The following is a 24,119-nucleotide window of genomic DNA, read 5'->3' as shown; positions in this document are numbered from 1 at the left end:
AAAGTGGCAAAAAACATTCAGAGGCAGGGGAGTTTATTGGAGATGCGTTGTGCTTCACAAACAGCTGAAAAGTAGAAAACTAAACAGCAGGTTTTACAGCGAGTGCTGAAAAACAACATTCATATCAGCAGCATGGCATTCTGTTGTTTTTTCTCATCCGTCACACCTCAGACCAAAACCACCGTGTGAACAGAACACACAGAGGTCTGAGAAACAAGCATGAGCTAAAATATCACAGGGAGTTATTTATAAACACATCAGGCTCTCCTATAGAAATCAAACATAGATAGTTAACATTAATTTAACTGGAATGCTGATTCTTCTAATTAATATCAATACTGGCTTATTTAAAAAAGGCATCCTGATCGAGAGGAAGAGAAAACACTTTGAATTCAACTTCACTTAAACCTCACATAAATACAGCCCTGGTTATTTAAAGATTTATGATATATGCAAATGATTTATACAAAAGATTATGTTTTCACTTTAAAAAGTTCACTAAAAATAGGATGATTACTTTTGAAGTTATTTCATTGCACAAAACCAATTTTTAGATCTTTTATGATTATCGCAATGATATTGGAAATTGCAAATACATTTTTTATATCTAGGTTAAGACACTTATCGCAGAACAGCACAGAGGCGGTAAGGTTTGGGGCAGTGAGTGAATCCCAACTTGTAATCCAGACTGGGCTGCTCTCCAGGAACTGGTGAGAAGGAAAACCTCTGAAGGAGAGAGGTAAAGAAGAGGAATAACTCCATCCTGGCCAGCTGTTCCCCAAGACACACACGCTTACCTGAGAAGATACGACACATCTTATGAGTTTGAGTTGCAGAATATAAAATGGATTCAATTTGGACATCCTACAGATGAGACATAGACACTAATACTCTCTCTCAAGTGTCTTACCGATGATGTAAATACTATTATGGTAAATGTTTGCACAGGCAATCAATGGATGGCAAATATTTCTAAATTCTCTTCTCTAAACCTCTGTGTTGTGTAATGAGGTGTAATTACTCACTAACCTGTCGAAAACGGGAGGAAGGCATCTCTCTTCCTAAATTTACCATCCTGGTCCAGAAAGTGTTGGGGGTTGAAGGTGTGTGGTGTTTCCCACATGGACTCATCATGCAGGACTGAGTTGAGTGCAGGTACGATCATGGTGCCCTTCAAAAGAATGTGTAAATATAAATGTTAATCAAACCAGTCCTGTTTTAGTTCATTTCTCATACAACCACTGCGGGCTGGACGCAGCTGTCTGAACACAGGAGTAAGAGCAAGTCATTTCTTGCACGTGTGAATGGCAACAGACAAGATGCATGCAAGTGGTAACACTATGTGGCGCTAGAGAGCCTGCACCAAACATTTGCATTTGCCTTGTATCATATTTTTTAGACTGTACTGTGTGAACATCATGAGAAAGGAACAGTGATCGTTACAAGAAGCTTACTTGCTGCTATACCACCAGGTGGTGGTATAAATTGAAGTTTATGGATGAGTGACCACAACTTCCTGTTCCATGGTTCACTGCATTTCCATGAACATTTCCAAGAAGCCAAAAAAGCTTTGCAAAAGAGTGTCACAAATGTCTGAGGTGTAGACTGATAGATTCTCCCTGTGTGTGTGTGGGATTTTCTCCGGGTTCTCCGGCTTCCTCCCACAGTTTAAAAACATGTAATATGGGGATGAGGTAAACTGGACACTCTAAATTGACCATAGGTGTGAGAGTGAGAGTGAAGTGATAGTACCAGGTACTTTTTTTAGTACCTGGTCTGACCCGGTTCCAAGCGAGCTGAGCTGTTACTAAAATGTGACGTCGACAGAGTGCCGGCCACTGATTGGTCAGAGAGTGTCGTCACTGGAAGAGGCGCAAGCGTGATGACACAAGAATCAAACTGAATAATGCCGAACTGTAGATCAGTTAAAAAGACTTAAAAATCCTGAAAACATGACTGAACAAAACTTAATCTCCAACAATTAGCAAGGACATTTCTATAATCTCAATATTTAATAGGAGCAACAGCACTGCCAAAAACAACAGTGATTGTGAGCTGAATCATAACCCGTTCAGACGGAGTCTGTGCAGTCAGTCATTGTACTGAACGATTCAGTGAACAAATCTTTTTAATTAACTGATTCTAATGATTCAGTACACTGCCTATCACTAGTTTGTGTGTTTGTGTCGCGTATTAAACATCGTCACGGTATTTCCGTGCAGTCATGGTATTTGAGTCTAGACTGGCAATCTGTGTAGAGTCAAGCTGTGCCGCGGCGAGGCGTGCTACAACTGTGTAGTGGAAAAGTGCGAGAAAAAAAAGAAAATGCGCTAAAAACGCGGTGCATTATGTACCTTTGGGATTGTGTATTTGTCAAGTGTGGTTTCCTTGTTTGCCATACGGGCAACATTGAGGGGGAGGATGTTTCCCATTCTCTGGATCTCATGGATGACTGCATCAGTGTAAGGCATTTTCTCTCTGTCAGTGATGGAGGGCTGTCTGGATGAACCAACCACCGCATCTAATTCAGCCTGGACTTTCTCTGCAAACAGGAAACAACAACATGGAGGGGGAGGAGCAGAGGGGTGGATTATCATGCAAAACATGCCACACACTGTGTCTCATTCATTTTAAAGACAAAAATTTAAGTCACAATTTTTAAAAAACATGTATACAGTACACAGGGCAGCAATAAATAATGACTTAAAGGGTAGTACAACAATGATCTTTAGTGTTTCAATCGTTTTAAAATTGTTGGTTACCAACGTTTCCGAAACATGAGAAGCTGCACCTACCAGGCTTCACACTGTGTTCATGCACATACACTCATGTAACTGTCCCAATCTCTCTCTTTTTAATGCACATCAAACATATGAGGTCCAACGTTTTCTTCATTTTTCGTCACAGTTCATGGTCATTTTATGATTAGAAGGGGTTTCAAGCGTGTATCCCTTTAATAAAAACATCAGAATACCTGATTACAACTAAATTCCTATGCTCCATATTAAAAAAAAAAACAACAGCGAATCACGCTCATCTAAATACTAAATATTTTGGCTTAATCGCAACACACTTGATGTGATCAGAGTGGGTGCATCACCATCTCTATTTTGCCGTTTATCCACATCACAGTCGATGTTCTTCCTCTTACTCAAACCATCACAACTAAAAGCCTGACTCCCAACCCCCAGTCCTCACCTAACACAGAAAACCAGAACATTTCAATCCTCACAGTGGAGGCTTGGAACCACAATCAGCCCGAATCACTATAGAAAGACACACACACACACAAATGCACCTTGTATGTGAGGGTAGTAGATCATGAACAGCAGTCCCCACTGTAAAGTAGTGGATGTAGTTTCTGTTCCGGCACCAAACAGGTCCAGAGTACAATACCACAGATTTTTAAGATGAAAACCAGATTCCTTGTCTTTATTCTATCAGTGACAGAAAGAGAAAGTAAAGAAGATGAGTCGACATGTGGCAAACTGTGTCAGAAAAAACAAACAAACAAACAAACAAACAAAGAAAAAACAGAATTTCTCACCTCTCCCATTTCTATAAGGAAGGAGTCGATGTAATCTCTTGGTGAGGATGGGTCAAGGTTTTCTCTGTGTTCTATGATCCTCTTTTCAACATAAGCAACAAGTGTATCTGACAGAGTAAATATCCTCCTGTGAGGTCCAGGCAGCCACCTCATGAGCCAGGGCACTGAGTTGTAAATCTACAGAGCAAAAGGAAAAAGTACCAGCTCATCTTTCTGAGTCTGAGAAAAGTTATACATTTGAACACACGCACAGCTGGAGGCAACAGTGAACATACAATTGTTTGCCGTCATTGACAACATGGCTACCAGCAGGGACACAAGGAAAAGCATATTTTAGCCATTTAAAGGCTCACCTGATAAAATCTATGTCTGTAACGGAAGTTTGTAACCTGCTCAATCTACCACACAACAGTCCATAGAGAAAAATCAACATTTTTAGCTTGTGGTGACACAGTGTTTCTGCTGCTGCCTGTGTTTGGTAAGTTTGTGTCACTTAGGTAAATCATTAGTTGAATTTGAAATTCAGGATTTCAAACACCAACGCAAAATATTTGTAACACCTTTGATCTTACTGATGACACCAATGGATGAACAAATGTGTGTCAGGATGACAACTTTGGTGCATGAGCGCATCAACACAAAGCAACACAAACAGATTCTAGTCGGAAAAGGCTGTATACTGGTAAAATAAAGGGTGAACATAATCTTAAACTATTGCAGACTTTTGCAGGCAGATATTTTATTATATGAACCTTCTGTTCATTTTTCCTAGTGATGTCAGCACTGACTTTGTGTAAGTACCTCTTTAACTCCACATAAAAAAGCTTTTTTTAACCCTTTAACGGTTCTAACTGTTGTTGTATGGTCTGTTTTGTTGCATATTATGCTTCTCTGCATCAAATTGCTCCACTGGGACAAATAAAGTAATAATGTATTGTATTTTTGATTGTATACGTACAGTACATTGTTAAAAGGGAAGTCTCACCTGTGCCCACACAGATCCCTCTAAGTATACTAGCTCATTGAAGTCCTGAAGTATAGACTGGTACTGTTTGTCACTGTACTCAAACCGACTCCCAAACACCAAGCAGCAGATGATGTTTGACACAGCACTGTTTATCAATGTCTGGGGATTAAAAGGCTTTCCTGTAAAAGAAGACAAACACCAATAAGACACACAGACACTGTAGCTACTAATTAATGAAGAAATCTTTGTCATTCTATACTTTTGCTATCACTAATATACTATTTTCTTGACTGTTCATCCACTCGACTGTGAAGGATATTGGATGACTGTTAATTTTTTTATGCCACGTACTAACAGGCACATCATGTAATTCATAATCTTGACCTGGTATTAACTTGTGTCCTCTGTGATCTCATGACTGTTCACACCTGGCATTAAAATGTATCTTGGATGTGTCTCCTTTGACCAGAAGACATTAGACTAGAGAATTCCCTCTCATACATGCCCAATATTCAAATAAACACCAACGCCATTTCTGTTTGCAAGAACAAAATTATGTTTTCAACGATTCTGACTACACAGATGTGCCTGATGTCAATGTTTCCTCTGTAATGTCAGATTTCGGAGATGGTCTCTAATCCATACCCAGGACAGACTGTGTTCATGCATGCTCATGAATGCATCCTCAAACCACCGCGTCAACATGTTTTTTGTGTGGACGTGCTGGTTCATGCTTCTGTGCTGCAGTGTTGGAGGGAACAAGAGTTTGCACATGATCAAGTAGCATACTGTACCACTATACAGTTCCAGGACAGCAAGACATGGCTCAACTCTACTTTGTTTGGTATCGTGACTTGTGAAGCAGTTGTTTTCAGTGTATTGAATCATTAGAATCAGTTAATTAAATAAATGTTTTCACAGTATGATTCAGTACTTCCCACATGACCGGAGCACAGACTCCATCTGACAAAGTCACTGAACTGTGACATTTAGTATCAGCTCAGCTCGCTTGGAAGCTTTCCAGAGCAGGCACTATAATAAATATCAAGTACAAGTAATATGTCGAGCTGTGCCGAGTTGTAGTGCTGGAACTGTGTAGTGGAAAAGTTGTAAGTTGCGTCTCAGTGAAAAATAAGATTTGTTTAGTGCCTTGATGAACTGCAATAGCCTCATTTAGGTATTGGCTCTCCTGTTGGATGGACAGCTCCATTGTCTTCTTGCCCAGACCAAAGTTTCTAAGAGTGTGAAGGGCAAATCTCCTCTGCTGCTTCCACACATAACCATTTGCTATCACAAGCCCTTTGGAGACACAAAAACAGCATAAAAAATCACATGTAACTGAAACTGAATATAATAACTACTTAATGGTGTCAGCTTGATGCTACTGTCTTAATTAATTATTAACAGGGAACAGTTTAAACCAAGTCACACACTACCTTGATTCCCAATCATATCATGAACAAGTGGGATAGATGGACGATCTGTGAAGTCCTCTCCTTTTTGGACCAGGGCTTCTCTGACAAGTTTGTAGCCATTAAGGACCACGATCCTTCCACCAAAGAGGCGAAGGCTGAAAATGTTTCCATATTCCTGTGCAAACTGAAGACAGACAGCTCATTTCATTTTGGTTACGTCATTCGACTTTTATTGACTTTTAGCCTCTTTAAAAGGCCATTATTGGCATATTTAAAATAAACATAGTCTGCCAGCTGCAAAACAAACTCCTGTAATGAAGCCTTAAGATTTTACTGGCACTATGTCAGTTTTTAACCAGAAGTTCATGGACATCACCAGCACCCATCTCCCTTTATCATCTATGTTCATGTAATAGAAACATAATTTACAAATCGACACTGTGTACTACTGTCAAAGACCTGAAACTATCAATGGAGACCATGAACTCTTCAGGAAAATGTTTACTGAGTGTATAAGTCACGTGAGAATTAGACTTCCATTCAAATGAAACTGAAGAAGGGGAAAGAAACACTGTGTATTATAATTACATTTGGGCAGATAAAAACTCTCCATTTCTAGCTAAATAAAGAAACAGTTGCCAGTTAATTACATTTTAATCCTTAATTCATTGAACACTGACATTTTTATTACCATAAACAACAGACTGACTCACTGTGAGTGATTTTACTGCCCTGTTGTGTTGACCACTGGACTTTGATGTATGACAAAATGATATGAGGTCTAAAAAAATGGACTATTACATCTTGTAATATCTTTGGAGTTACCTAACTATTAAATTAAACTATCTAATAAATATATTAGTGAATCAATGAATAAAGTGAGCCAAACACTGTGATGGGGTCAATTTCTTGATGAATGATATTCTTGTACATAAGGAAATTATTTATGATTGTGATAGATGTGACAAAGATGAAAAAGCTCGTATTATTTTAAAATTGAAGAAATACACAAGGCTGAGTAAAACAGCCCTTTAAGGTTGTTTTTGTTGCTTTGATTTTCTTTTTTTGACTTTTTAACTAAACTAAACTATCACTTGATATTGAGCCTACCTCAGTGAACTGCAGGTGAATTCTGGAGGGACTGATGCGGAGAAGGTCGCCTATGACAGGCAGCGACCACGGTCCTGGAGGAAAGTTTGATGGCACTTTGTTCTTCACAACATCTGCCAAAAGCAGAAAAACACACACAAAAATTAAGACACTCCAGCCATCTATCCACCCCAGACCCAGGACGCCGAGTATCGTTTCCATTGTTCACTTTCTGTAATGTTGGCTCTCAGGACCCTAGATATATATGGTCTGAACAGCGCTCAGGCTTATATAACTTCCTTCTTCCAGAATTTCAAAGTAAAACTCTCTCTCATGAAAAAAAATCAGACTTCAAGAATAAAGTCGTAAATTAGTGAGATTAAAATGGTGAGAATAAAGTCTTAATTTGCGAGACTAGTACTCCGTCGTAATACTATACCTTTGTAATATGAATGATTATTTACAACTATGATGTACAGTGTTATCTTGCATCTTGCTTTTCACATACTGATTACTGACAGTAGGTCCATTGTGCAGGCAGCTATAGCAGGCAAGAGTTCAAGCTCCAGCCTTGTTTTTCACTTGACAAATGAATCCCATAGGGAAAATAATGTTATGTAACACCTTTCTTTGCCCTAGTCTCCTCCACTCCTCACTCGTGTAAGAGAGACACCACCAGGACTTTATAGAAGGCTTTTTGAAACAGCATCATGATTTTTCAAGGAATATTTGATCGTATGGATTTTACTGGATGGCTCATATTTGGCTTTGCATTGTTACTTTTGATTGACCTGATAAGAAACTGGAGGCCACACAACTTCCCACCAGGACCGTGGGCCATGCCTTTTCTCGGAAATGTTTTCACCGGGGTTGACTTCAAAACTATGGAGAAGGTAAAGTTAACAGAAACATGGTGTTTGTTCATGGGCATGGTGTTGTAGAGTAGGTTGTCGATGATATTCATGGCCATACAGTGCATAACAAAAAACAGTGACCAACCCAGTATTTATACAGATAAATATTTATACAAATTAAATGATCAAGTTATACACAAGTCATTCTTCTGCAGTTGATATGGATGGTATTGAACTATAATGTCATGATGTTGCAGTAGTAGTAATATGTGTTTTTACATCATGTTTTATATTATTATCCAGTTGTACTACAAAGTAGTCAACTGCTTACACACAGAGAAAGAGAGAGAGAGGGAGAGTCAACACACACACACACATACACACACACACACACACAGAGAGGCCCTCTGTTTACTGTATGTAAGTATGGAATTTGGCCATGTCCTCAAAATAGCTGTTGAGATTTTATCCAGTTCCTGTGAACTTCCTAGAAAATCACTTAAATCTGGTAAAGGTCCGCTTATCCTAGACCTCTCTGGAGAACATCTTCAGGACCTGGTGCCTCTGCACACACCCCTGCCATCGCCTGTTCTCGAGATGGTACTGGGCCCTGAAAGACCCTGTACCCTCACACCTCCAGGCTGCAGAACAGTTTTTATTCTAAAGCCATCACTGAACTCAATAGGACCTCTAACAAATACTTTTCTACATATTTATCTTTTTTTCTCAGGGTAACACACCATAATCTTGTTGCATTCTCTCATTAGAGCCAAAACATTGAACTTATGTCTATCTTTCTGACTAGTATTATTACTGCCTACTCTTATGCCCTGTCTTGCTGGTTCCCTGACCTTTCCCTAAAGGACTGTGAAAGAAGGATTTAACCTTGTAGTATTATACAGTATATTGAAAAAAATTTCACAGAAATGTGTTTTAACATTATTTGGTGTTGTTGCCATGACAATGTTTTTGTAAGTAAATAAATAAATATGTTGTTTGTTTTAAAATACAGCTCGCTCAGCAGTATGGCCCCGTGTTCAGCCTGAGGAAAGGCAGTGAGAGGATGGTGTTCATTTCAGGATTCAAGATGATCCGAGAGGCTCTTGTCAGCCAGCTGGACAGCTTTACTGACCGACCTGTCGTTCCTCTCTTCGATGTTGTCTTCAAGGGCCTCGGTGAGTGAATAAGTGAATAGTATGAGTTTATATTATGTGTGTTGTGCCGTGCAGATTATTGTGCAGTGTAGATATTTAATGCAGATTCTGCGTTTTGTTTTTTTAAAACAGGGTTAGCACTGAGCAATGGTTACCTGTGGAAGAATCAGAGGAAGTTTGCCAGCGCTCACCTGCGTTACTTTGGAGAGGGTCGGAGGTCACTGGAAAGATATATTGAAGTGGAAAGCAACTTTCTTTGTGAAGCGTTCAAAGAGGAACAAGGCGAGTCAAAAACTAAAATAACTCTTCTATCCTGTATCCGGGGTTATATTCCAGTTGCCCCAACCTTGAAAAGAAACATGTACAGTTAATACTTAATTATAGAATATAAGCAATATGAATATTGTGATAATAATGTGATAACATAATTGTGTCACACTCAAACTGGCCGTCCTCTTGTATTCACTATATCACCAGGAAGACCATTCAACCCCCACTACACCATATCCACTGCAGTGGGTAACATCATCGCGTCTGTGGTCCTTGGACGTCGCTTTGAATACAGTGACCAAACCTTTCGTAAAGTTCTGGAGTTGGACAATGACGCCATTGTGCTTGCTGGCTCAGCTCAGACTCAGGTAATCCTGGTCTAAATCATTAACTTGGGATCACACAATGTGAAAAACCGCTGCTGTGGGACTAATGTGAGGTTCCATCCTGTCACACAGCTGTATGATGTGTTTCCTGGCCTGCTGAAGTACCTGCCAGGTCCTCACCAGACTGTCCACGCCAACTATGCAGAGATCATGAAGTTCCTGAGAAGTGAAATAGAGAAGCACCAGGAGGAGTGGAACTCTGAAGACCCTCGCGATTATATTGATGTGTATCTGACAGAGATCAAGAAGGTTTGATGTTTTTACAATTTTGTAAATGTATGTTATGTTATGATATATAAATATATATATCTTTATTGTTGACACTGCCAGAAAAAAGATGATCCTCAGGCTGGCTTCAATGTTGAAACACTGCTGGTTAGCACTCTTGACCTGATCGAGGCAGGGACAGAATCGTCTGCCAACACTCTACGCTGGGCGATCCTGTACATGATGCACTACCCAGAAATACAGAGTAAGTTTGTCTTCATTAGTCATATTAAATAAAGCTGCAGTGCGTAACTTTTGATGATATTTGTTTGGTCAGCAAGTCTATCAGACCTGACAGAAGCATTTGCGCCTCAAACTGCTGAACAACCGGGTTTTTGAGCAGTGGAATTCACTACTGACACCTTTTGTAGGCTCATCTTTGTATTTCCAAACATACTCTTGATGTCTTGCTTTACTAGCCCAGTGTTGCTGATTCCTCAGTCTGTCTGTGGTAATTTTGCCAGGTAACATGAGATCTAAAGTCTATACACTCAAGTCGTAACAGACATTTGTTTCTATTCAAAAGTTACACACTACGGATTAAGGAAATTATTCCAACACATTTCTGTGTACAATGGTCATTGAACAGTTGTGATACTGACTCTGGTTCCTCCCTCAGAGAAAGTCCAGGAAGAGATAGACAGAGTGATCGGTCAGTCTCGTCAGCCCAACATGGCCGATAGACCACATCTGCCTTACTCTGATGCTGTCATCCATGAGACACAAAGGTTCGGAAACATTGTTCCAATGGGATTCCCTAAGAGGGCCAGCAAAGACGCTACACTGGGAGGATACAACATACCCAAGGTATGAGGCTGTTTCCCTGACTCTACCAGACAATCTCAGCCAATATCAAAATCATCTCATGACTGTTTTTTTTCCAGGGCACAAGTGTATCTACAATACTAGCATCTGCATTGTTTGACAAGAACGAGTGGGAGACTCCAAACACCTTCAATCCCAAGCATTTCTTGAATTCAGAGGGTCAGTTCCAAAAGAGAGATGCCTTCTTGCCGTTCTCAGCAGGTTTGTTCAATCTATTCATTCAAATTCTGTAACGTCTCCAAACTTGTCACTGGTTGTTGTCTACTCACTCATCACTTTAACGTTACGTTAAATCTAAAAAGCCATCTCTGAGTATAAGCAGATATACATGCTGGCTGATAGTTGGCTTTGTTCCTTCATATTTGAATCTGGCATCCCAGAACTACCCCCCTATGCATTTGTCCAATCTCCTCATTTGGGAGACCAGGTAGGGTCTTCCATCTTGAGCCATACTCATTGGCTTTTCCACTCTGCCACCCTTGATGGGTCCTTGGTGGACTGCCGTAAGGCTTGCCAGTGATGCCCAGGCCCCTCATTAGACTCACAGTAGATGTTGCGACAAAACCCAGACATCCAGCCTCTGCTGCAAGCTCAATGTATCTCTGCTTTTTCCTCTCAAAGGCTTTCTGTACAGCATCCTCTGCGGGGGACGGTAAGCTCGACAAAGTAAACCCTGTGCTATGCATCAGACCAAAGGACCAGGTCTGCGATCTCTGGTGGAACTGTAAGACGCCAGTCCCCTGCTGCCTCCATCTCTCCTGGCCTTTTTTTGGTGGGATGGTTCTCAATCTCGTGTCCTCTCTGCTCCCCCTCCCGAAAGAGTACAGTTGGGATACCTGAATTGGTCTGTCTGGGTGGTGAGGCATTGATGGTGGTTCTCTTGGTTTCCAGGGTTGCTGCAAGAGACTTAAGCACTTGGTTGTGTTTCCTTGTGAGAGGCTTACCTTGCAGCCTGTGAGGATGTGACGGATTGTAGCTGGTGCTGAGCACAAGGGGCATGATTGATCTTCACCCAGCCATTGGTTGAGGTTTTGAGGGGTAGGGAGGACATCATAGGTGGCTCAAAATAAGGAAACCAATCCTTCTTGCCTCCATTGCCCACATACAGTATGCTATCTGGGACTGAAGAAGCTCTTGCCTGCCTCACGGCCTGCGCCACCTCTCTCTACTTTGGAGGGGTTCATCAGATGCTTAGGCTGTTCAATTGGTGGGATGTCTTTTGGGATGGGTAGCTGCTCATGTTTCTTTTCATTGGCATACATTCCCTCCATGTAATGTTCCAGTTCCTAACTTGATGTAAGTTGTTGACATCCATTTTCTTTAGAAAAGAGTGACTTTATAAATTTGTAGGGGTCTTTGAAGAACCGTGATCTTGCTTGTTCCTTCCTTTTCCTTGTTTTCCCCAGGTTATCTGCTTATCTCAGAGTACTTAAGTGAGTTTTGATGTTTCCCTGGAGAAAGTTAATGCCTTCCTTCTCCTCATCTGACACCTTTCTCCATTGCTTTTTGAGCTGCCTTCTCTCCCAGATCAGCCGGTCGATCTCCTGTTGTCGTCTGGACTTGCACTCTACTGCTGGTGTCTTTGGCAGTTTTTTCTTTGTTCCAAACCAGTCTGCTCCATAAACGTAGATGATGTTGCAGATGCAGTTATGTTTCTTTTCCACCATGCCCTTCATTCCTTGCATGAGGCCAGCCAAGTCCTTGTTTATTGTCTCCCACTGCTTCTTCAGTGATGCTCCAGGCCAATTCACCCAGGGTTTGTCACCACTGATCTTCCTCTCCAGTGCTGGCTTTGGCTGGATGGGCTCGAGACATCCCTCTACCTCAGTTGCTATGTTTGAATCTCCTTCTTCAAGGGGGGAGATGTCTTGTGAACTTTGGTGAGATTCTGGTCGCTGGACTTCATTCGACTTACTTAATTGAATTCTCAAGAAGTACTTCTCGAAGTGGTTTCCCTTTTGTCCCTCCTCTAAGCACCCTTTCTCTCCTTGATGTATTTTCAGGCCCTTCATAGATGTTATTGTCTTCCAGCCATAGGGACAGATCTGATGCATCTTTTCTAGAACTGATTTTGCGCAAGTCTTCCTCATTCCTGCGCCCAAGACAATGTTATCCATCTGTGATTCTTCTTCAGCCCCCACTCTCGCAGAGTCCAGGGTTATTTCTTCCTGTCTTGTGTTTGTAGACATTAGAGGGTGTTTCCAGAATACCTCACACTACTGGATTCTGCCGACATGTGTAGTTAACCCATGCCTGCCCCTATTGGGGTCTATTCTTTCCTGTCACCTGTCTCTCCAGCAGTCACATGTTTTTTTCCACCAGTTAGTCAGAACTGAAAAAGCTTAATGGACGAGAGTTGAAACATCTTCAACTTAACTCAAGCAAGTCCAGTTATTTACAGCTAACTACTTTTATCTGAAGCGTTGTGTGCAGATAGCATCCATAAATAAATAATTTGACAGTAACATTATGATTATTATGATTGTTATGATTGTTATGATAATGATGATGATGTTTTTTTAAAGATACAGTATAGATTGTGTTGAGAAAGTGCAGTTGTGCTACATTCAGACAGTGGTTCATTTAGCAGCACCTGCATGCAACCCTACTTCCCACGACCTTGGTGCTATAAAAATAAACTTAGTAATAACAACAACAACAATAATAATAATAATTAAAAAAAGAATAATAATAACAATAATAATAATAATGATAAAAATAATTACAAGAATTGCTACAAACTTTCCCCACAATAGGAACATATATCATTAGTGAGGAATCTAATGTTTCTGATGTCTGTTTCCCTCCAGGTAAACGTGGGTGTTTGGGGGAGAACCTGGCCAGAATGGAGCTGTTCCTTTTCTTTACATCTCTCCTGCAGCGCTTCAGCTTCTTTCCTATTCCTGGGGAAATGCCCAGTCTGGAGGGTGTGATGGGCTTTACTCATTCCCCAGAAGAGTTCAGGGTGCTCGCCATAGCACGTTAATGTTCTCCATCTGCTTTCTTCACTCACTCATGCACTCACATCTTCTTCCGCTTTACCTCCACATGAGGGTTCCAGGGGGCGCTGGTGCCCAGCTGACAGGGCGAAGGGTGGGGTACACCCTGGACAGGTCATCAGTCCATCACAGAGCCACATAGAGACAGACAACCATCCACACTCATACCTACAGTCAATTTATCTGGGCTTGGGGACAGCACTAGAATTACACTGGATGTGTCCCCCATGTCTTTTATTCCAACTGTTATTTATAATGTTATTAATGCTTAACTCTATGTACACAGTATCATCACAAGCAGCATTTGCTCTGAAAATATGGCTAAGGTTTTTAATTTGCTACATTTACACTCTTTTTTGGTCCCCTGTAAATTAAAAATAAAAGTATTCCATACCTTTTAAGTTGTCTGACTACTGCAACATGGAAACAGGGAGATGAAATAAGAACAGCTTCTTTTTTATTTTTGTGAGCAGAGGCTGGTAGATACCAGCAAACACTAGGGAGAAAGCAGAAAGATAGTCATAAGTCATTTGGCAACATATTGAACAGGCTAAAGCTATTGTCATCAAGAGTAGAAAAGTTCCATTATAAAAAGTCTACACTACAGTTTTGCCATTCACCCATTCACACATCTTTCATGCCATTCACACACTGCAACATTGGGTTAAGTGTCTTGCTCAAGGACACATAAATTAGCAGAGCTAGGAATTGAACCCACAGCCTGAGCTACCATTGCTCACTGCTAACTCCTTACTTTTCACAATGAAAAAAACTATAATGCATTAAGTGTTATCTTGTTTTACACATACTGATTACTGACAGATTTGTGCAGGCAGCTATAGCAGACAGCTGCAAGTGTTCAAGCTTGTTTTTCACTTACAACATGACTAACAACTTACAAACAAATTGATCCCAAAAGGAAAATAATGTTACGTAACAATTCCTGTTAAGAACCCTTTGCCCTGTTCTCCTCCACTCTTCCTTTCACATAAGAGAGACTCGACCAGGATTTATAATAGAAGGCTTTTTGAAACAGCATCATGATTTTTCAAGGGATTTTTGATCGTATGGATTTTACTGGATGGCTCATATTTGGCTTTGCATTGTTACTTTTGAGTGATGTGATAAGAAACTGGAGGCCACACAACTTCCCACCAGGACCGTGGGCCATGCCTTTTCTGGGAAATGTTTTCACGGGAGTTGATTTCAAAACTATGGAGAAGGTAAAGTTAACAGAAACATGGAGTTTGTTCATGGGCACAGTTTTGTACAGTAGGTCGTTAGTGATATTCATGGCCTTATAGTGCATATCTTTGTCAACAGGATGAGCACAAAATGTTTTCATGTCATGTGCATAAATTGAGAGCTGCATTCACATGTTTTACAATTAATTTCAATTCAAAATCAATAAAAAAAAAATAAAACCATGGGGCAAAAGCAGAGGTAAAAACATTGATTTATAGATCCGTATAATAAGAGCCTATAAATAAATAAAAGCAATAATAAATTAGCTAATTATGCAAAGAAATAATGGGCCCTTCTATGATCTTACCATTTACTGACCAGCTCAGTATTTATACAGCTAAATACGTAGTAGAATAAAATACAATAGAAACTATGTGCAAAGCAAATGGACAATTATCATCAAGTGTTCCATCTGCAAACCATAAATCATGCTTCTGCAGTCGAGCTGCAGCTTTACATCAACTGAAAAATCTGCAACCCGTTTTATGTCAGCATGTGTTGGTTTGAGACCTTGTTTTTATGGTATTGAACTATAGTGTCGTCATGGTTGCAGTAGTAGTAATATGTGTTTTTACATCATGTTGTAAATTGTCCATTTGTACTACAAAGCAGGGCCGTTTGAAGGAATTTGGGGGCCCCAAGCAAAATGGACATGGAGATCCACCCCACGCCACCCCCATTTGTTGACAGTGCAAATACTGCTGTTGCATATACTGTGCATAAGATTTGAACATATTATATACATACATACATACACACACTCACAAACAGGTGTCAGCGACTACTGAAAGGGGCCCCCTTGAGGGGGATCCCAATAACAGTGTTATTGGCTGTCAGCGAGTACTCCACTCAGTAGTCAATCACAGCCAATGGCACTATTATCGGGATCCCCCTCAAGGGGGCCCCTTTCAGTAGTCCCTGACAGCAGCCAGCCACCTGGCTGCTCTCAGTGAAAGGGGCCCCCTTGAGGGGGATCCCAATAACAGTGTCATTGCACTTTACTGCATTGACTTTCAAAGGGGTGCTCACACGGTTTGTCATTGCATTTTATTCATAACCAGTCATTGTCTTGAAGCAATTGCTTGGTTTGCTTGCCTTCTCGTGATGGGCCTGCTACAAAGTACAAGCGAGTCAACTTTTTAAAGCGAGAGAGAGAAAGAAAGGGCATCAACTGTTTACTGTATGCAGTGTTGTAATGTAACAAAGCACAAATACTTTGTTACTGTACTGAAGTACAAAATTCACATATCTGTACTTCACTTTGTCATTTGTATTTCTAGCAACTTTTACTTCTACTCCACTAAATGTCCCCCCAAGAATCTTTGTTACTCATTACCAAATAAAATCAGAAGAGATGGTAATGGTCTGTATTTATATAGAGCTTCATGATCTGCTTTTTGACACTGAAATACAGTAAATGTCTAGACGTTAAGACTTTTATTTAAGTAATATTGTAAAAAGTGACTTCAACTTCTACTATTTTCATATATTTCATTTTCTAGAACTCAACAGGACCTCTAACAAATGAACTGTTACTTGTCTACATATTTATTGAATGAGTTGAGGGTGTATGGTTGTCTGTGTTGTCTCAATTGCTTTTATTACAGTTTTTTGCTGTTTACTGTTTTACTGTCTCACCATAATCGTGTTGCATTTTCTCTTGTGCAATGATAATAAACTATTCTTCCTCTCGTACTTTATGTAATAGTATTTTTTTCCAACACTTCAGAACATTAGAGCCAAAACATTGAACTTTAGTTCATCTTTCTGACTAGTATTATTACTGCCTACCCTCATGTCCTATCTTGCTGGTTCCCTGACCTCTGACCTTTCCCTTAAGGACTGTGAATGAAGGATTTAACCTTGTATTAGAAATTTTTTTTTTGATGATTTTTAAAAAGTGTTGGTGATGCTGCCATAACAATGTTTTCGTAAAGATTATGATTTTGTAAGGTGAGATGTTTTTTTTTACTTTACAATTGAGAATTTAGATGTTCTTTTGTCTTATGCAATCTCCTTCTTGTAGTTTTGGGGTTTTTTGTTGTTGAAAATGAACTGATATGAACATCAATCAATCTTTATCCTCCGCCTCATTTCAACTATATTTTCAATTCTCCCCTCACTTCTCATAACCCACCCGTGACCTCCTGAGATCTTTATAATAAATATATTAATTAATAGATAAATAAATAAATAAATAAATAAATATGTTGTTTTAAAATACAGCTCGCTCAGCAGTATGGCCCAGTGTTCAGCCTGAGGAGAGGCAGTGAAAGAATGGTCTTCATATCAGGATTCAAGATGATCCGAGAGGCTCTTGTCAGCCAGCTGGACAGCTTTACTGATCGACCTATCGTTCCTCTCTTCGATGTTGTCTTCAAGGGCCTCGGTGAGTGAACAAATGAATGGTATGACCGATAGATAAATATGTGTGTTGTGCCGCGCAGATTATTGCGCAGTGTAGATATTTTATGCAGATTCTGCGTTTTGTTTTTTTTAAACAGGGTTAACACTGAGCAATGGTTACCTGTGGAAGAATCAGAGGAAGTTTGTCAGCGCTCACCTGCGTTACTTTGGAGAGGGTCAGAGGTCACTGGAAAGATATATTGAAGTGGAAAGCAACTTTCTTTGTGAAGCGTTCAAAGAGGAACAAGGCGAGTCGAAAACTAAAATAACTTTTCGATCCTTTCATTCCAGTTGCTCCAACCTTGAAAAGAAACATGTACAGTTAATACTTAATTACAGAATATCAGCAATATGAATATTTAAATAACATAATTGTGTCACACTCAAATTGGCCATGCTCTTGTATTCACTATATCACCAGGAAGACCATTCAACCCCCACTACACCATTTCCACTACAGTGGGTAACATCATCGCGTCTGTGGTCTTTGGACATCGATTTGAATACAGTGATCAAACCTTTCGTAAAGTTCTGGAGTTGGACAATGACGCCATTGTGCTTGCTGGCTCAGCTCAGACTCAGGTAATCCTGGACTAAATCATTAACTTGGGATCACAAAATGTGAAAAACCGCTGCTGTGGGACTAATGTGAGGTTCCATCCTGTCACACAGCTGTATGATGTGTTTCCTGGCCTGCTGAAGTACCTGCCAGGTCCTCACCAGACTGTCCACGCCAACTATGCAGAGATCGTGAAGTTCCTGAGAAGCGAAATAGAGAAGCACCAGGAGGAGTGGAACTCTGAAGACCCTCGCGATTATATTGATGTGTATCTGACAGAGATCAAGAAGGTTTGATGTTTTTACAATTTTGTAAAAATGGTTCTTCTGTAATGATAATAACCTGATACAAATGAGCTTTTCATCAGTCAAATTAGTAGTTTCTTGCACTGTTAGTGACTACAGAAGCATTCACTTGAATCAAGATGTTTTTTATATCAAATAAAAAAAAAATTTTGCTTTCATTTCCTTCTTGAAGGCTAGATTTTATCAAAACAAACATATCCTGCTTATTTGGTTTAAACAATAAATTAATTGTCTTTAAAGCAAAAATGTATTGTAACGCCGTCACAAACAGGCTGGAGTCGTGTACTCTTTTGTTGAGCCTTTCCTGGCGTTATGGTGCAATAACAATATAAATCATTATAAGAAAAAATTTGTGCTTAATGTAGCGACTAATTTAGATCTGTAACACCTAATGTAATTTTTAATTGGTAAGGGAATCATTTAAAGATAAGTCTGGTGAATGAATCATGTTGTTTAAAACATTTACACATAAATCTTAACTAAAAGTTGAAATTCTGCAAATTCGTCTGGGGACCCACTGTTTAAGATTTTAAAGTTGTCAGAAAGACATGTACGTATAATTACAGTTTATGTATAAAGTAGCCTCCATGACCACAGCCCTATGTTATGATATATATAAATATATATAATTTTATTGTTGACACTGCCAGAAAAAAGATGATCCTCAGGCTGGCTTCAACGTTGAAACACTGCTGGTTAGCACTCTTGACCTGATCGAGGCAGGGACAGAATCATCTGCCAACACTCTACGCTGGGCGATCCTGTACATGATGCACTACCCAGAAATACAGAGTAAGTTTGTCTTCATTAGTCATATTAAATAAAGCTGCAGTGTGTAACTTTTGATGATTTTTGTTTGGTCAGCAAGTCTATCAGACCTGACAGAAGCATTTGCCCCTCAAACTGCTCAACAACCGGGTTTTTGAGCAGTGGAATTCACTACTGACACCTTTCATAGGCTCATCTTTGTATTTTCAAACATACTCTTGATGTCTTGCTTTACTAGCCCAGTGTTGCTGATTCCTCAGTCTGTCTGTGGTAGTTTTGCCAGGCAACATGAGATCTAAACTCTATACACTCAAGTCGAAACAGATATTTGTTTATATTCAAAAGTTACGCACTTTGGACACATTTGTGTGCACAATGGTCATTGAACAGTCAGTTGTGGTACTGACTACTCTGGTTCCTCCCTCAGAGAAAGTCCAGGAAGAGATAGACAGAGTGATCGGTCAGTCTCGTCAGCCCAACATGGCCGATAGACCACACCTGCCTTACTCTGATGCTGTCATCCATGAGACACAAAGGTTTGGAAACATCCTTCCAATGGGATTCCCTAAGATGGCCAGCAAAGACGCTACACTGGGAGGATACAACATACCCAAGGTATGAGGCTGTTTCCCTGACTCTACCAGACAATCTCAGCCAATATCAAAATCATCTCATGACTGTTTTTTTTCCAGGGCACAAGTGTATCTACAATACTAGCATCTGCATTGTTTGACAAGAACGAGTGGGAGACTCCGAACACCTTCAATCCCAAGCATTTCTTGAATTCAGAGGGTCAGTTCCAAAAGAGAGATGCCTTCTTGCCATTCTCAGCAGGTTTGTTCAGTCTATTCACTCAAATTCTGTAACATCTCCAAACTCTCCATTCTCTAAAAACACAAAACCTGGATGGCTGACACTGTTCCACAAACTGGTGTCATGATCACCCTGAGATTTCTCACTGGTTTACGTTAAATCTGAATGGCCATCGCTGATAGTTGGTTTAGTTCCTTCATATTTGAATTCTCTTCTTCAATGAACCAAAAGCCACTACGCCCTTCAGTCGCGTGACGTTAGGTGTGTAACCTAAATCTGTACAATTTGAGAACATTTGGGATTTTGATCTCAATGGTTATATAATAAAGATTAAATTAAATGTTTTTTAATTAAATTGGATTTTATGAACATCATCAGGTCAGTGCATCCTCAGTGTTCTGCTTACTAATGCACATGGCTATATTTTCATTAAGCAACATAAGCAGTCCGATAGATGAATATCAACAATTTTTACATATGAAAATGAAGTGTTCCATCCACAAAAAGAAAATAAGTGCTTCTATCAACTCAAAAATGAACAAGCAGTGTGACATATGATGTGGCAGTGTGAGATTCTGATAGTATGGTAGCCTACTCTCTTAGTTTTATGGTACTGGTGGTCTTGCACTATATGGTCTGTGAAGGTTCTCAGTCATCCAGGTCATAGTCATCTTCTGTGGTTAGATGTAGGCGACTGGAGTTGCTTGAGTAAAGGCCTGTAAATACTCTGCAAGAACAGAGACATTTGTTCTCTCTGCCTGAAGGACAAGAAAATAATTATGTCATTATTTTCTTGCAGCCCTCGTTTGGGAGTTCTTGCAGATTTTTCTCAACATCATGTCCAGGCCAGAACTAACTTTGCTCTTGCCACCATGAGAAAAATAACACGTCTCTGTTCTTGCGGAGTATGTACAGGCCTTTAAAGGAAAGGGATCAACAGTCACACACAGAACAACAGCAGACCCCTCCCCCTTAGGTGAGCCTAATGACTGTCTTTCAGCTTGACTCAGGTTAAACCAACAACCTGAAACTGGGTCAGAGGTGTGGACGTTCTGCATTGTACAGCAGGTTTCAGCCTCAGCGGCGAATCACCTGTTTTTTTTCCACCAGTTAGTAAGAACTGAAGAGGCTTAGTGGATAAGAGGTGTAACAGTCACTTACAGCTAACTACAGAAGATTTCACTATATTGTCATTACAGCGGTGGTAGTAGTAGGTAGTGTGGTTTCACATAAAATCAGTTAAATCATGCAATGTGTTGTTTAAATGTATGTAAAAAAAAATTAAATCAACAGAGAGAGAGAAAGAGGTCAACTGTGTTTACACACACTCTCACACACATACAGAGAGAAAGAGCATTACTGTGCGTGTGTGGACTTGTGTGTTTACTTTAGACACACACACATTTTACCGTTGTATTGCACTTTTCAAATAAATCATCAGTCTGGCTGGAAAGACGCTGTTATAAATCAGTACAGTAACATTAAAAAAAGTATAATTTGATGACTTTTGTTTCTTTGTTTTTTTAAAGATACAGTGTACATTGTGTTAAGAAAGTGCAATTGCTCTAGTTTCAGACAGGGGGTGCTGCAGCAGGAATCTAATGTTCCTGATGTTTCCCTCCAGGTAAACGAGGGTGTTTGGGGGAGAACCTGGCCAGAATGGAGCTGTTTCTTTTCTTTACATCTCTCCTCCAGCGCTTCAGCTTCTTTCCTGTTCCTGGAGAAATGCCCAGTCTGGAGGGTGTGATGGGTTTTACTCATTCCCCAGAAGAGTTCAGGGTGCTCGCCATAGCACGTTAATGTTCTCCATCTATCCATCTGCTTTCTTCACTCACTCACTTCTTCATCTTCTACTGCTTTATCCTCCACATGAGGGTCACAGGTGGTGGAGTTACTTCTCTATATTTTTGAAGTAAAAGACAAATTTTGTATCATGAATAATGTTTTTATTGTGAACTATACATTGTTCCATGTCAACAAAGTATTGTGAAACTCTTTCAAAACTATTGTTATGGTGATATAATATTCAACTCATATCGCCCTTTCACTTGATTAGCCCCTCACTGACCAGACTCGATGCTCAGTGGCTCCCAGAGTGTCCATTTTGCCTCATCCCCAATCTGCATGTTTTTGGATTGTGGGAGAAAACTCCATCTTCTCCATCCTTTGTCCACTAAATCACTATCTCTCCTCTGCACGTGACCAAACCATCTCAACCAATGATAATGTGTGAAATTGTACCGTCAAAGACATCCATACATGTTATTTTCCTGAGTCTTAAACAAGTCTTGAACGAGTCTTGAACGAGTCTTGAAAGTGGAATTCCTCTAAATGGGAACATAATTTACAGAATTTACATCATGTTTTGTGGAAGAAGACCTGGAACTCACAACCGAGACCATTAACTTAAGTGAGAAGTTATTACTTCCTGATTAAATTCACCCTGCAAACCAGAAAACTAGGTCCTCTTTTTATACACATATTTGATTTGGCAGAGGCTTGGTTTGTTTTTTTACACTCCCTGATCCAGCCATTTCATCTTCCCATTTAATTGTTAATACTTAACTCTATGTACACAGTATCATCACGTGGTATATGTTTCACAAGCAACTATACAGGTTTGACCTTCAACAGCATTTCCTCTGAAAATATGGCAAAGGTTTTTTAATTTGCTACATTTACAATCTTTCTAGTTCCCTGTAAATTAAGAATAAAAGTATTCCATACTTTTTCAGTTGTCTGTCTCCTGTGAGCACACAGTGTAGTAGATAACAGCAGACACTAGAGAGTTGATTTCACATGTCTAACAAGCTTCCTGGTTAAATTAAAAGGGGATGCAAATGTCAGCAGTGAGTATTTGGGATGAAATAGTGGTGGCACGCATGTTATATTCACTGCCACTTTCATAAAACATAAAATAGGGAAAGCACTTGTAGACCATTGTGGGCTCAATCGTTTTCATTTCACATCTGTAACAATCAGCTCTTGAATTCAACAACTAACAAATATTAAATATTATTCTAACAAATAACACATTCACACGGACTTTGTCTCACAAAATCTTCCCATGAAACATAGAGTGTAACTGTCATTTTCCAGTTGATAGAAGAAACTTCGTATTTGTGATGAGATTCTTACCCTAAATACATATCATCATCAATAAACGCCAAATTTGCTCGGAAAATGCAAAGAAGACATTGATGATGCTTGGTTAGGAAGGTTACAGGTTTTGATAGAACAGCGAATCACAAACCTTTGCCATGACATGACATGATCGCCCTGTAACTGTGCTGTACTTTGTCTAATCTGCCATGAACCATGTACAGAGTCATACATGATGGGTGTTGCACAATAGCTCAGTGGCACTTCCTAGAAACCTTCAAAGAAGCAGCACTCGTTGTTCGCTGACTTAGACATCTGAAATCTGCTACACATGTATCACATCAAAGGCTCTTAAAAAGCCACGGCCTACACCCAACAGGAAGTCAGTCACCTAAAGATTTGAGCCTGCTATGTTAAGACATCCATCCACCCATTGTCTACTACTTTATCCTCCACATGAAGGTCACAATGAAATCCCTGGTGACACAGGGTGAAAGGTGGGATACACCCCAGACAGGTGGCTAGTCCCATCGCAGGACAAACACACAGAGACAAATAAACTATTCACTCTCACACTCACACCTACTGGCAGTTTAGTGTCCATTAAACTCTGCATGTTTTTGGACTCATGTGCAAACCCTACTAGCTACTGACACCTGGTGGTCATATTGGAATTTGTAACCTCTATGCACACTTGTTGCACATGATTGGCAGACTTTGCTCTGGAGCAAAAGAAAGGTTCTCACTGTCGACTGTCTCTCTGTGATGTCTCCTGCAAACTGACGTTTGTGACTATATATATATATATATATATATATACATATACATACATATATATCCTCTTATGTGTATACATACATATACATATATATATATATATATATATATATATATATATATATACATATATATATATATATATATAAGAGGGTTTCTATACCTATTTCTATTTATTTTTTCTCTTCAGTTTGGTCCTAATACGTACCTTTCTCCCATCTTCCATCACATTTCTTAATAAACAACCTGCAGCACTCCAATTGCTGCTGCTCTAGCACAATAAAGTCCTCAGTGGATTCTGTATAATTATGTCTTTGACAGTGTTTTTTTAAAGTTTATCTCCTTTCAATAGTCACATGAAACACAGCAGC

The 24,119-nt window shown here is 39.8% G+C and overlaps 3 protein-coding genes across 3 annotated transcripts; 2 read left to right on the top strand and 1 right to left on the bottom strand.

Moving 5' to 3' along the window:
• Nucleotides 1–16: 16 nt before the first annotated feature.
• On the bottom strand, nt 17–7,284 carry LOC122777825 (cytochrome P450 2J4-like). Its single transcript, XM_044039311.1, has 9 exons — nt 7,040–7,284; nt 5,951–6,113; nt 5,664–5,813; nt 4,533–4,693; nt 3,548–3,724; nt 3,299–3,437; nt 2,355–2,542; nt 1,030–1,171; nt 17–797 (listed from the first exon to the last, which is right to left on the bottom strand). Exons 1-9 carry the CDS (start codon nt 7,238–7,240, stop codon nt 622–624), a joined length of 1,497 nt encoding a protein of 498 aa, XP_043895246.1. The 5' UTR covers nt 7,241–7,284; the 3' UTR covers nt 17–621.
• A 291-nt stretch (nt 7,285–7,575) lies between these two features.
• LOC122777826 (cytochrome P450 2J2-like) lies at nt 7,576–14,174 on the top strand. The gene is made up of 9 exons (XM_044039312.1): nt 7,576–7,911; nt 8,885–9,047; nt 9,159–9,308; nt 9,504–9,664; nt 9,755–9,931; nt 10,013–10,154; nt 10,569–10,756; nt 10,834–10,975; nt 13,585–14,174. Exons 1-9 carry the CDS (start codon nt 7,729–7,731, stop codon nt 13,758–13,760), a joined length of 1,482 nt encoding a protein of 493 aa, XP_043895247.1. The 5' UTR covers nt 7,576–7,728; the 3' UTR covers nt 13,761–14,174.
• Nucleotides 14,175–14,445: 271 nt separating this feature from the next.
• Nucleotides 14,446–23,623, top strand: LOC122777827 (cytochrome P450 2J2-like). The gene is made up of 9 exons (XM_044039314.1): nt 14,446–14,996; nt 17,245–17,407; nt 17,523–17,672; nt 17,846–18,006; nt 18,097–18,273; nt 18,939–19,080; nt 19,484–19,671; nt 19,749–19,890; nt 21,494–23,623. Exons 1-9 carry the CDS (start codon nt 14,814–14,816, stop codon nt 21,667–21,669), a joined length of 1,482 nt encoding a protein of 493 aa, XP_043895249.1. The 5' UTR covers nt 14,446–14,813; the 3' UTR covers nt 21,670–23,623.
• Nucleotides 23,624–24,119: the final 496 nt, after the last annotated feature.

This window comes from Solea senegalensis, linkage group LG11 (genome assembly GCF_019176455.1).
Source record: "Solea senegalensis isolate Sse05_10M linkage group LG11, IFAPA_SoseM_1, whole genome shotgun sequence".
NCBI classification, from domain to species: Eukaryota; Metazoa; Chordata; class Actinopteri; order Pleuronectiformes; family Soleidae; genus Solea; species Solea senegalensis.
The sequence above is the reverse complement of the archived record's forward strand: the minus strand, read 5'-3'. Positions and strand labels throughout refer to the sequence as shown.